General features: G+C 55.3%; 4 protein-coding genes across 4 annotated transcripts; 2 read left to right on the top strand and 2 right to left on the bottom strand.

Annotated features, from left to right (window-relative positions):
- Positions 1–3,184: 3,184 nt before the first annotated feature.
- On the bottom strand, positions 3,185–4,591 carry PHYSODRAFT_323073 (hypothetical protein; the record flags this gene model as incomplete). Its single annotated transcript, XM_009518539.1, has 1 exon — positions 3,185–4,591. One exon carries the CDS (start codon positions 4,589–4,591, stop codon positions 3,185–3,187), a length of 1,407 nt encoding a protein of 468 aa, XP_009516834.1.
- A 911-nt stretch (positions 4,592–5,502) lies between these two features.
- Positions 5,503–6,051, bottom strand: PHYSODRAFT_323074 (hypothetical protein; the record flags this gene model as incomplete). Its single annotated transcript, XM_009518540.1, has 2 exons — positions 5,503–5,780; positions 6,015–6,051. The coding sequence occupies 2 exons, from the start codon at positions 6,049–6,051 to the stop codon at positions 5,503–5,505; spliced, it is 315 nt and encodes a 104-aa protein (XP_009516835.1).
- A 744-nt stretch (positions 6,052–6,795) lies between these two features.
- PHYSODRAFT_323075 (hypothetical protein) lies at positions 6,796–9,425 on the top strand (the record flags this gene model as incomplete). Its single annotated transcript, XM_009518541.1, has 7 exons — positions 6,796–6,856; positions 6,907–7,028; positions 7,251–7,622; positions 7,725–7,893; positions 8,506–8,581; positions 8,651–9,006; positions 9,037–9,425. The coding sequence occupies 7 exons, from the start codon at positions 6,796–6,798 to the stop codon at positions 9,423–9,425; spliced, it is 1,545 nt and encodes a 514-aa protein (XP_009516836.1).
- Positions 9,426–10,547: 1,122 nt separating this feature from the next.
- On the top strand, positions 10,548–12,071 carry PHYSODRAFT_476079 (hypothetical protein; the record flags this gene model as incomplete). The annotated part of the gene is made up of 1 exon (XM_009518542.1): positions 10,548–12,071. The coding sequence occupies one exon, from the start codon at positions 10,548–10,550 to the stop codon at positions 12,069–12,071; it is 1,524 nt and encodes a 507-aa protein (XP_009516837.1).
- Positions 12,072–13,825: the final 1,754 nt, after the last annotated feature.

Below are 13,825 nucleotides of genomic sequence, written 5' to 3' on the forward strand. Positions count from 1 at the left end.
GTTCCAAGTCGTGTTCGACAGCACCAAGATGCAGATTGCGCACAAGGGCTCCAAGCAAGTGGTGGCGACGGCAAACCTCGTGGATGGACTCTACTGGCTCCAGACGCCTCAGCGATCGGCGAATGCGGCGACCAGTGGGAAGACGGTCGACTTACACGCGCGTATGGGTCACGCTCCGGTGGAGGTGCTTCGCAAGATGGTCGACAACAACATGATCAAGGACGCGAAGGCACCTTCCAAGTCGAGTGGACCAAGCGTGTGTCGCGGCTGCCAGCAAGGGAAAATGGTCCAGAAGCCGTTCCCAAGCAACCGTGACAAGCGTCACTACGACACGTTCGAGCTGCTCCACTTCGACGTGTGCGACCCCATGGAAGAAGAGTCACTGGGTGGCAGCAAGTATCTGCTGCTGATCGTGGACGAATCCAGCGGATGCATGAAGGGGTTCTGCCTGCGTGCCAAGTCGGAGAGCGAGGACTGCTTCAAGATGTACGTCACGAAGGTGCAGACGCAGTTCGGCAAGAAGGTCAAGTTTGTGCGGCACGACGGAGCCCGTGAGTTCGCGACCAACTCGCTCAAGACCTTCTACGAAGTCGAAGGCATCGAGCAGCAAACCACGGTTCCGTACGCGCACCAGACCAACGGCACGGCAGAACGCGCCATCCGGACCATCGTCACGATTGGCCGCAGCATGCTGCATCACGCCAAGCTGGACAAGAGCTTCTGGGCTGAGGCGGCCATGACAGCCATCTACGTGAAGAATCGTCTACCATCACCCAAGATCGAACACAAGACTCCGTTCGAGATCGTTTACAAGTCCAAGCCGAGTGTGAAGCACATGCGTGTGTTCGGATGCCAGACGTACATCCTGACGCCGAAGGAAAGACGGCGCAAGTGGGACCCCAAGGCTCGCGCCGGGCTGTTCCTCGGCTACGAAGAAGTGTCCAAGGCGTATCGAGTTTATGACATCGAGGCGGGGCAGGTGGTTATCAGTCGCGATGTCAACTTCGATGAGTCGACCTTTGGACTTTCGACGCATACTTCGGATGAAGACGTCGATGATGCTGTGCTAGACTTGGACGCGCTGGACCTGGACGACAACGATGGACCGCGCCAAACGAGCTTCAAGCAGGCGGGGAAGCGCAAGTACCGACCGAGTGGCGACGACAACACTGCCAGAAGATCGCGCCCCGTTCGCCACCGAGCTGGCTTAGAAGAAGCAAGTGCGCCGGACGTATCCTCCTCGCGCCGAGCCGACCCCGACGAAGAAGAAAAGTCTGGGGACCAAGATGAAGACGACGACTCGACGCCTCCAGTGTTTTGGCGTGCCAGTGGCAACGCTGTGGAAGCAGCAGCCGATCTATCGGAGCCGACGACGTTCCAAGAGGCTGTGAACGGTCCGGATCAAGTGCACTGGCGCAAAGCGATCCGCGCGGAGCTCAAGTCGATGCGACTGCGTGGTGTGTTTCGAGCTGCCAAGTTGCCTAACGGACAACGCGCCATCGATACCAAGTGGGTGTTCAAGATCAAGCGCAAAGCGGACGGCTCGATCGAGAAGTACAAGGCGCGCCTCGTGGCCAAGGGCTTCAAGCAGAAGTACGGCATTGACTACACCGAGACGTTCTCGCCCGTGGTCAAGTATGTGACACTGCGCATGGTGATCGCGATTGCTAAGTATTTTGGCTGGCCCCTCGACCAACTCGACGTGGTGACAGCATTCCTGTACGGGATAATGAAGGAGGTGGTCTTCTGCGTGGTTCCGGAAGGCGTCGAACTGGATGGTGACTTCGACTGCCTGGAACTGGTGAAGGCCATCTACGGTCTCAAGCAAGCTTCGCGAGGGTGGACCGAGACCTTCGACGAGTTCGTGTGCTCCATCGGCTTCCAAGTGTCGGCTTTCGATCCGTGCCCCTACATCAAGGTGGTGGACGGTCACTGCGTGCTTGTACTGGTGTACGTGGATGACGTACTGATTACCGGGAGTTCGCCCGAGCTGATCGCACGCACGAAGACCGACCTGAAGACGCGCTTCGAGATGACCGACAGCGGCAAGTGCGCGTTTGTTCTTGGGATCGAGTTGGTGGACGGCCCGGACGGCAGCGTGACCATGTGCCAGCGGCGATACGACATCCTGAAGCGCTTCGCCATGGACGAGTGCAAGGCCGTGGTGAGTCCGGTGGACATGAGCACTCGACTGGTCCCAAGCGACGCGGCGACCAAGGTGAACGCTCCGTTTCGCGAAGCTGTTGGTGCTCTGATGCACCTGATGACCGCCACGCGCCCAGACATCGCGTACGCCGTTGGCTATGTATCGCGCTTCATGGAGAACCCCCAAGAGGAACACTGGGTTGCGGTCAAGCGTATCTTTCGCTACCTGCAAGGAACCAAGACGCATGGGATCTGCTTCAAGCCGGGCGACAAGATCGACTTTCGTGGCTACTCGGACGCGGACTGGGCCGGCGACCTCGCCGACCGCAAGTCCACTTCAGGCTACACGTTCATGCTCATGAGTGCGCCTGTGAGCTGGGGAAGCAAGAAGCAATCAAGTGTGTCGCTGTCCACCAGCGAAGCGGAGTACATCGCGCTCAGTCTGGCTATCCAAGAAGGCAAGTGGATTCATCGCCTGCTATGCGAGATTCTGGCGGCCGCTAATGAGACTGGACCCGAACTCATGATCCGCGAAGACAACCAGTCGTGCATCAAGATGACGAAGAACCCAGTGAACCACGGTCGCGCCAAGCACATCGACATCAAGTACCACCACATCCGCGATGAAGTCAAGCGCGGCGAAGTCAAGCTCCAGTACTGCGAGACTTCTGTGATGCTAGCGAACATCATGATGAAGGCGCTTGCGGGACCACGCCACACGGATCTGACGGTGGCTCTCGGCATTCGTGGGACTTCGCATTGAGGGGGCGTATTGAGGGTTGCTGGTCTTGGGTACTGTGTACCAGTTGTACCCATTAACCGGTTAACCCGAACCGGTCCAATCCGAACCCACGTTGATTATGGTGATTACGGTAAGTTGTTTACGCCACCGATGATTAGACGAGTAGGATGATTGGATGAACACCGGTGAGTGATGGTTGATTAGATGCACTAGGTGATAGGACGCAGGGTCGCGTGTCTATAACAGTAGGGTGTAAGCTCCAACAATTCAATCACTTTCGAATCTTCATTCTACCCCTCAAGTGCCTTCGCTCCGGTCCCGCCGTCTGCGACGTCCCTCCCTCCGCTTCGTCCAAGCTTCGTGTCCAAGATCCATACCTTCCATCACAGCCCCCTTGGCGTTGACGTTGCGCGACTTCAGGAAGGCGAGCACGGCTTTCTCAGCCCGACGACCAGCGTCCAGGACTTGATCCTTGTAGTCCGGCGCCTTGGGGTCCAGCGTGAAGCCTTCGCTCAAGAAGAGCTTCATGAACGCCGTGGCGTGGCGAAACTCGGACTTCTTCTGGCGGTCGGCGGAGTCCCAGACGCGTGGCACCCGCGTGTACCATTCGAACCACGCGCTGGACAGGTTGGTCGTTGCTTTCTTTCTGCGCTTGGGTTTTAGCTCTTGATCTGACGTATCTTGTGCCTGTGGCTCCTCATCGGGTACTTGTTCTCGCTTACACTTTAGTTGCGCAGCCTCCACGATTGTAAGACGCGCGGAGAGGGCTCGGTTCGAGGCGATAAGCTCATCAATGACAGCTAGAAGATGATGATGGACTTGGCATGAGTGCGTCTTGGATTCGTGTGCTTGTTCTGCAACAGGTTCAGCAGGTGAAGCTTGTTTGTTGAGCGCAACCGACAATGCGAGCACGTCAGCTGTCGAGATCCCCGCGGAGGCCAAGCACTCTTCCACGCGCTCAACAATCGGGGCATCCGGAGCCAGCGCCTTTAGCTGCGGGTAGTAGCGGACCAGGTATGCCGTGAGGACGGTGAGGTCCTTGCTGCTTACGTTGAGGCTGTGTTCCTTGAGTCCAGTACAGGTGCTGAACAGGAATTCGCGCAAGGATGCCAGACGCTCTTGAGCTCCATGATCCAGCGCCGCAGCATCAAGGACAACAGGAGCTGCGTCGGCCTCCCAACCGCTCAGCACTCGCGCAACCTTCCGGTCTTCCCGCGGCGTGTTGTACACGTAGGCGAACCCTTTGTTGACCTTGCCCATCTCCCATGCACCGCGGTCGAAGATCCACTGAGTGGCAAGGCGATCGTCTCCGTTAGCGTGCTGAGCGCCGCCGCGTCGGAAGGAGTGGGAAGTCAAGTCGGTCGTGGCTCCCGCGGGCTCGGCAACGCGCTTGAGGAGGCGGTTGACATACGACTGAACACCGTCTTCACCGCGCGTCTTCTCCCCAGCGCTGGCCTTCGTTGTACTACTCACTCGCGCTTCTGTGCTTGCAGGTTGGGGACTTGAGGTGCAGCTTGGCACGGGACTTGGCGCGGGAACGGGAGCGGCGACAGCAGGCGAGGGTGGCATCAGGGCGACCCTGAGCGTAGCTGGCACTGCTTCTAGCAAGGCCTGCAGTGGCACACCGGGGTCTAGCGGCTTCTCGCTCGTCGCAACAAGCTCAGGGAGCTGGCTTAACAGAGCCGCGCAGGGCGCGGCCTGCATGACGAGAGCTACCGCGAGCGAGTGAAGTGTGGTGTGGTAATACCACTAAAATTCTCTTCTACCAAAAGGTATTAGAGACACCAACAACACGCTAACCCGCAAAGGTAAGCGCTTATTGGATCAAAACCTGAAGGCCAGGAACGATCCCTTACACCGGGTCGGTTGCAAGCGCCTCTGTGCACCTTAGGTTATCTTCGGTCAACCCAAAAACCTGTACCGCTAGCCACGAGCTAAGGCTAGGATACTATGTAGCGCTTTCGCGCAACCCCACTGCAGTCCCTCAGGAAGGAAGGGTACCGGCGTGTTAGGCCTTATACAGGGGGACCAAGGTAAAACCTCGGTAGGTAGACTAATACACTCAGGGACACTCTAATCCCACAAATATATACTGAACGATACTCTAATACCGTTCCTGCCTCTCCGACCACACCAACTCTTGGCGCTGCCAAGGAAACTCTCGGTCAATGCACGATAAGCTCCCCGACAGGCATCCACACGCAGCCGAGCGTGTCCAGGCACTACAATAAGCTAGCTACATTTACCGAAGTCGGACTTGACCCTTGTTGGCTTAGGGGGAAGACTGTCTTTTTACTACTGAGTTTTCTGAGGCCCTGGGGGGCTCGTTCTGGCCATCCTATGATGCGTCCTATGTCCCTATACAAATATCTAGTGTGAACGATCGCAATAAGGCGATTCCGGACACATCAAATGACGACCGCGGCTACACTAATAAGTGCGGCCGAAGTACGTAACTAAATGCATCTGTACCTAAAAGTGGGTACCATGAAGCCTCGTTCGGGGTTGTATTAGGACCCGACGAGGCTCCGGCCACTACCTGTCACTCCAACGAGGATAATGTCGCCAGCTTAACCAAAGCAGCCACTTACATCTCGCGCTTGACTGCTCCTTGATCATTGTACCTTGATTCTTGGGCGACGGGCAATCGCTCCGGTAATCTCCATTTTCCGATACCACAGAGGCGGGCATGTCAGGAAGTCCTCCTTGTCAGGTATGAGCGTTAACCCTTGTTCTTCAGCCGTTTTAACGCGGAGGAGCCGCAGGTAGAAGACGCCGTCCGCTGACACTGACACATGTTGCTTGCGCAGGTAGCCTAGGTCCGACGAGCGGCCGAAGCAGTGCCACTTGAGGCAGGCTAGCGCAGCATCTTGATAGTCCGAGTTGACACGTGCTGTGCTGTAGACATAGCGAATTAGAGAACCTAAGTCCTCTTTAGTACATGGCGGCGCTTTGTTAACGAGTCCTCCTTTCTCACGTTTTAAGCAGTGCTTATCTAGAGTTTTCCCTTGTTTTAACAAGTTCATCTCCGTGGGTAAACGCAGGTGTGGAAACTCGTTAAATAGCCACAGCTTGACGTTTTTATAGTACGATGTAGCTGTGTTACGAGCTAGCTTACCTTTCTTACCGTTATTAGTGGCGAAATAGTAGCCGAAGCGGTCCATTGTGGCAGCCAAGCGTTTGCCCGAGGGGTCTGTATGCATGCTTGCACGAAACAATTCCATGCTCACACCCTCGACCTCTAGCATTCTCTCGAACGCGTTAATCGCCGTCGTTCGCGCCTTTTGGGTACAAACACAGAGAGGCTCATGATGACCGCGAGGACACTTTCGTTATGCAATATTGACACTGGTGGCTGTCCACCGGTGTCTCGCTACCTAGAATAAGTTATGCCTACAGTAGGAATTTGCCTAGTTGTCTGAATCGCCAAAATATTTTGAAAATATTTTTTGTACTGGGTTTCAGTATGATTATATACATATTCAGCCTAGGATTCCGACAAATATATGTAGGGAAGTGTCGGAAAGGATTTCCCTACCCCTAGTTGATTTTATTGGCTGAAATTACTCCAAGTCAGAATATGATAGGCTGTTATTTCTATAGAGACGACCATGAAACAATCCTGGTCTCTTATCTGTCGGAAAGACCACTATATTCATCCTTACCGTACAGTAGAGTTGCTCCTGGGTAAAAGGCCCAGAGCTTGGAAGTAGCGACACTCAAGACAATATCACGATCCGCAGATGGTGTTGTTGTTACTGTACACTGTGAGCATGGATACCTCCGTGACACAGCTGCGGTCTATCGTAAGCTGCTTCCGCCGAGCTTGAGCACATTTGAAACCAACTTGTAAACTGAGTCACTTCCGCATTTGCCGTCAAGACGCCAAGCAACTCAATGCGTGTATCATGGTCGCGTCATTCGCCAGTGTGGGACTCGCGCTGTGCTCGCTCATCGCTGCTCAAAGCGGTCTTGCATCCGCTGCCGGGTCTGCTGACCTCGGCTTCTGCCTGACCAAGGCCAGTATCGAGAACTCGGTGCCCACCACAGCATGGGCTTTGGCCGTAACGACGGAACTCTGATCATCAACCTCAAGAACATGAAGGTGCTCAAGTACGACGAGTCGACCAAGCTGCTAACTGTCACGTAGCTGTTGAATGTCTTGAGCTCTTGAGTGTAAATCCACAACTGACTTTTGAATTAGCTGCCTGAAGGTTTATCTACGCTCTTCGTTCTCCTAGATCTCTTCGTAGTTCTCCTAGCAAACTAATCCTACTTCAACATCAACATCAAGCATGTGCCAAGGCTTCTCACCTGAAGCCTGGTAAACGTCAAACATGCAGCCGTGCTGCTGGTCTCGGAGAGCAGCACGAGCGTTCTGAGCAGCACGTCACTGCGGCTGCTCACACTAACCTACGGAGACCCCGTGATTGCCAGTCTTATGTGGAATGACCACAAGCGAACTCTGCCTCACGGCCGCTGCGCTGACGTCGGCATGACGGGCATTGCTTCGTCCGGATTCGCCACGCTTTCGCGTCACCGCGGAACTGTGCTGGACAACATCGTCGGCGTGCGCGTGGCTCTCGCCAACGGCAGCATCGTGGACGCCGATGCCGAGCACAATTCCCATCTGTTCTGGGGCGTGCGTGGCGCCGCCAGCTCCATGGGCGTCGTGCTGCAGTTCAAGATGACGACGCTGGAGCCTCCGTCTCAGCGCGTGACCAACTACACCATAGTAAGCACCGAGTCGATATCTAGTGGCGCAAAGTGGCATCTGTTGCTGAGAAGGCTGCGCTGAGAAGGCTATTAGCGAGTACCAGTCACGTGCACGAAGTAGCTAGTGTACGTGATGACCATCGTCAAAGTGCAACGAGCGACGCGCAGCAACTGTAGCCAAGGCTCTGAGTGCCAGGATGCTTCCAAGGACCAACAGAGCTTCAAGGAGAGACGACCCAGCAGCAAGGACTACAACAGGAACAGGATCGAGGACGGACGACGCAAGGAGGGTACGCAAGTACTGGTAAAGATATCCGAAGCGGCGGCGAAAGATAGCAAGCAGCAGTCAAGACGGCGGCGGCGACGGGGTGAACAAGCGGAGGAAGAGTCGAAGAGAGCATGACATCGAGGATAGCACACAAGGGGCGTGGAAGAACGAAGGGGTGAGCGAGGCAACGTTGGAAACTCGCCGACGTGCCACCTCACCCAAGGCAACGACCAAGACGGACGATTGGCCAAGGTGTGCTGGTCAGAAGCCGTTGGCCGGCACCCATGGCGCCCACGCCACCAAGTGATTGCAGTAAAAGTGTAGTCCGTATCGAAATAGCGCTGTAGGGTACAGATTAACCCATACAGTAGAGCCAAGCAGAGTGTAACGTCAATACACGAAGCAGTTGGTGGTAGCAAGTCGACTAAGGTCAAAGTGCAGTCGAAGTGAAGAGCCCGGTCCGAGGTGACGAGCAGCGTGCACACAGAGTCACAGTGCACACGTGCGTCCATCGACGACCAGTACCCCGCGGACACATCCGCCGGAAGGGAGAACCCGCGAGTTGTGCGCGCACGTGGGCACAGTTCACAGAGGGACAGCTCCAGTCAGCTATCGCCTACCTGGGCCCGATAAGAAGCGGAGGGGTCGAGGATCACGTGCGAGCACCTGGGATTGGCGACGTGCAAGGCGTTGTGCGTGTCGGATATCGCGTGGAGCGGTGTATATTTGTATAGGTGACGAATTGGCGTTGCTAGCCGCCGAGGACCCCGGCGCTGCAGAGCCGCGGACTCGGACAAGGTGCGGACGGTAGCTGCAGAAGGGCAGATCGCTTACTCCATCACCTTCAACGAGACGTACACCCCCACTCAGCAGGACAACGTGGACGCCCTGCTGGGCACGCAGAAGTGGGCTCTGAGCAAGGACAACGACGACCGCCTCTCGATCCGCTACTTCTTCAAGACTAACACCTACATGTCGGGCTTCTTCTACGGCTCCACGGACGAAGCCACTGCTGTGTTGGGCTCTTTGATGAAGAACCTGCCCCCGAGCATGGTGCTCAAGAAGAACGAGTTCGACTTCTGGGCCTCCGAGGAGATCACGACCGCGGGTATCAGTACCAAGGGCATGTCGCCTCGTATGTACTTCTAGATCACGTCCATGACAGGCCGCAACGACGTTCCGCTCGACAACTCCACGGCTTGGGCGCTGTACTCCAACACCGCGTACGCCCCCAAGTTGCCCGACTCCACCGCGTCCGGGTTCATTGACGTGTGGGGAGGCGAGTTCACGAAGACGATCAAGGGCGACACCTCGGCCTGGAAGCACGACAACAACCTGCTCCTTGTTCGCTACGACCTCCGCTCAAAGGCGTACAACATCACCTTTGCTGATAACAGCATCACTACCATGCGCGGTAACTTCTACAAGTTCGTGGACGCGTACAAGGCGGCCGGCGGAACCCCTGGCGCCCTCATTACGTACCGTGACGAGCGCTGGACGATCGACGAGACTGCCAAGATCCTCTACGGGGGCGGCAACTTCGAGCGTCTGTAGAAGATCAAGACTGCGTACGACCCGAACGAAATGTTCAACACGGATCCACAGGCAATCCCAGCGTTGTCGGCCTAGACGTCGTCCACAAGGTTGCCGTAGGGCTCAAGACGCTTACCGCTTCTGGAGTGGCCAACGCAGAAGGAAGTGGAAAGTGGACTCTGCAGTGCTCCTGTGTAGTTGATGATACAAGTATTGTGTACGTGGCCATTGACTCGAGACAACCTCATTTGCACACCCGCGATGTCTACATGCAATACCTATTGCAGGTTGCAGACAGATCCCTTCTGGCACAACGCCACAAGACGCAAACGCTCAGATCTCGAACCAACGAGTGTAGCCGACTAAGCAGGTGAAAGCCTAGCCTTACACGTTGTCTTTCTCCTTTGGTAAAGTGTCGTAAGTATCCATACCACATATCGAGTTCATTACACAGACGTAGGTTACCGTATCGAGACTGTCCTCCTCGAGACTCGACTCGATCTCCAATGGAGATTCTTCATCGAAGCTGTGCGCCTCCCCTACATCCCCATCGCGGGTTGGTATCCAAACGCATGGCCGCCATGCTCCCTATCGTTTACGGTAAGAAGGCTGGCATACGCTTCCTCCTTGTCGCTGCGGGCGGCAGGCACCAACGCATCAATTTGTATGATAGACCATGACGAAGAATTCGTTGAAAACAGGTGCGGAGCCGTCGGGGGCTGCTGAAGAACGAGCGGTGTTGGGAAAATAGGGTCGCGTTCATCCAGGTTAGCAGATGCTGCGTTAATACACGCGTGGATTAATGCGCTCGTGGTGTCGCTGTCGCTGTCGCGAGAGAGACGCGGTTTCACGATCCTAGGCTCGACCCGCTGGAATGCTCGGCTCGGCCAGGTTGGACTTCGGACTCGGTGCTCGCATGTTAGCAGCCGTATACACAGCGTACGATTTCACGATTGAAAGTCCACAGCTGGCGATTATTGCGCCGAGCTCTCCGTTCTCGCGGTGGCTCTTCCAGGGACGGACGCTAAGTGGTCGAGGAGCTGCGTTGACATGATCCCGCTCTCCAGTTAATCACTCACTCCTACATTTGCCGCCTAGCACTCAAGTCTTCAACCAGAAACTCGAGCTCCAGACGAACGAACCATGGTCTCGATCTCCGGCACCAGTCGCGCGATCTTCGCTGTTTGTTCCCTCATCGCCGCTCAGGGCGGCTTTGCTGCCGCTGGCGCGACTCAGACTGACGTCGGCGCGTGCCTCGACAAGGCCGGCATCGAGAACTCGTTGCCCACGACGTCGACCTGGAAGGCTGACACGGAGGCGTGGAACTCGCGTGTGAGCCCCGTGCCGTCGGCCGTTGCCTTCCCCAAGAACGAGGAGGAGGTGTCGGCCGCGCTCAAGTGCGCCGCCGACGCCGGCGTGAAGGTGACGACGCTAGGCGGCAACCGCTCGTTCTCGAGCATGGGCTTCGGCCGCAACGACGGTGCTCTCATCATGAACCTCAAGCACCTCAAGCACCTCGAGTACGACGCGTCCACTGGCCTGCTGTCGTACGGCGGCCCCGTCATGATCTCGGAGGCCGCCAACTACATGTGGAGCAAGGCCAAGCGCACCCTCCCCCACGGCCGTTGCCCCGACGTCGGCATGACTGGTGTGGCCGCTTCTGGCTTCGGCACCCTCTCGCGCGCCAGCGGCACGGTGCTGGACAACATCGAGTCTGTGCGCGTGGCGCTTGCCAACGGTTCTATCGTGAACGCCAACGCCAAGCAGAACTCGGACCTGTTCTGGGGCGTGCGCGGCGCCGCCAGCTCCCTGGGCGTGGTGCTGGACTTCAAGATCAAGACGTACAAGCCTCCGTCGCAGACCGTGACGAACTACACGATCGAGTTCAACTCGAGCGCCAAGCCGACGCAGCAGGACAACGTCGACGCGCTCGTTGGCACGCAGACGTGGGCTCTGAGCAAGGACAACAACGACCTGCTGTCCATCCGCTTCAGCCTCAAGACCAAGTCGACGCTGCAGGGCTTCTTCTACGGCTCGTCCAAGAAGGCCAAGACGGTCTTCGCCTCGCTCATGAAGAACCTGCCGCCGTCGATGGTGCTCAAGACGAACGAGTACGACTTCTGGGCGTCGGAGGCCATCTCGACCCCCGGCCTCGTGGAGCAGACGCTCACCCCTCGCCGCTACTTCTACATCGCATCGGTCACGATCCCCCGCTCGAAGCCGCTCACCAACGCGACGGCCTGGGAGCTGTTCTCCAACACGGCCTTCGCTCCTAAGCTTGTGGACGCTTCGGCCTCCGGCTTCGTGGACATCTGGGGCGGCAGGTACGCCAAGGGCGTGAAGCCTGGTGCGTCGGCGTGGAAGCACGACAACAACCTGCACCTGGTCCGTTGGGACATGCGCTCGTCGGCCTTCAACGTTTCGTTCGCTGACAGCACGATGACGACCATGCGCACCGGTTTCTACAAGTTCGTGGACGCCTACAAGGCTTCGGGCGGCGTGCCCGGTGGCTTCACGACGTACCGTGACGAGAAGTGGACGGTGGAGGAGATGGCCGAGTACCTGTACGGCGGCGGCAACTTCGCCAAGCTGCAGAAGATCAAGACCGTGTACGACCCGAACGAGATGTTCAACACGGACCCGCAGGCCATCCCTGCTCTGGCTTAGGAAACCAGATAGATCAAAATCGTATTGTCACCTTCGTTACAGAAGATGTCCAATTTACAAATTCATGTGACGTGTGAGCCTTAGAATAGTTTTTTCAAACTAATGAGGTGCCCCTTCGTTCAACGCAAATTCTATAATGAGGCACCCCTAATAGTTTTAGCAGAGCCGAGCAGTGCTGAATCACCAGACATCAACAAACTAGGATTTTGTGCCTAATGCCAATTTGGACTTGAAATCGGTACTTTGGAAACCTTTAATTAGACACCATACAAAGATCTATATATTTATAAACATATGGTTTAGAGAATCTGCAAGTCGCTTTCAGTATGTATGCGTTCCTGTCATGACCGAGTATGAAATCGCTCGCACGCCAGGACTCATTATGGTAGTCTCGACAGTGCGTCTAACAGTAAGAGTTTATATTGTAGTGATGCCAGGTCCACCAAGCTGGAGAGCTATCCTCTGCTGATGCTAGCCATAATACCTGAGAAATCGCAAGCTCCTCGCTCGTTCTGTGGTATGCATAGCACCATCCATAAGACACTGTACGGTCACGAAGGTTTGATAGTCAGCCGGGTGCCAGGTTACACGTACATGCAATAGCTGTTTTCTTATTTACTACGATTACTACTGGTGGATTAGCATGTTATTCACGATTGCCTGGACGACCCAACGCTCATAACTCGACAGGTACTGCTGCCGCGGAGTACGCTATTTCGCACGAGAGCTTCGTTGGTATACCAAATGCACAGGGCAGAGTGAAGGTCGACCATGAACCATGTTCCAGCAAAGCGTAGAGATCTGTATCGCGGAGTATCTATCTGACTTCGTTACACTTGGCTAAGTATCATGGAGTACTCGCAGTGAAGTACAATAGTTCTGTCCGCAAGACTACATCTCCCGTGTCTTCATGCGCCACCTACGAATTGGCACTATGGGAGATTTCACGGTGCTATCCGGCACGGACTCTCGAGTACATAGACTTCGTTTGAACTCGTGTGCTGCGTCGCCTTGCAACTACTTACTTCAAGCTAAGACGTTGATTGTTGGGATGACATTCACGAACGTAAATATCGTACTACAAACCCTTTAGGGTATTTTTTCTTTGCTTTCTGCTAGATGACACGTAAATTATCTACTAGCTTGCTCATATCTGCATAAGTGGCTCATTAAGTTACTTACCCAGATACATTCATATTGTGTCTTCGTCCAGGGTGGCGATGCCGGACGTGGCATCTTTCCTAAGAGCATCTCCAGCGTATTACTCGTGTAAGTCAGCGAAGTGTACTTGCAATCAAGTACCACCCATCTCGGATATTAGTTTGTGGAGATATGAAACAATTGGCGGGAACCCGGGTTCCCGCAAATGATACCGACCAAATCGCGAATTATTTATTTTATTTTCGGCCCCATATTGGTACCGTTGGGGCAAGTTAAACCATCAAACCCAAGTGCTGTCAACGAATGAGAACCACAAACCTGTCACCGGTACTGAGTAGATCCGAATAAGTTATTCGGAATAACGTACCTTACCATGTCAAAGTCGAGCAGGAGGTTAGCGATGTGGCCGGAAAGCCTTCTACCGCTCTACCAGGGAAGAGTCTGGATTTTCATGGAGAGACACAGGACGGGAGCGATGACGAATTCACCTTCCGTTTCTCTACCGAGCTTAACCCTTTCGCGAGTATCCTCAATAAATTATAGTATACAACTCATTGATATTTCCTTCTAAAAGGGCGCTCTAGGCGTCCTTT

The sequence above is a fragment of the Phytophthora sojae genome (genome assembly GCF_000149755.1).
Source record: "Phytophthora sojae unplaced genomic scaffold PHYSOscaffold_1, whole genome shotgun sequence".
NCBI lineage: Eukaryota > Oomycota > Peronosporomycetes > Peronosporales > Peronosporaceae > Phytophthora > Phytophthora sojae.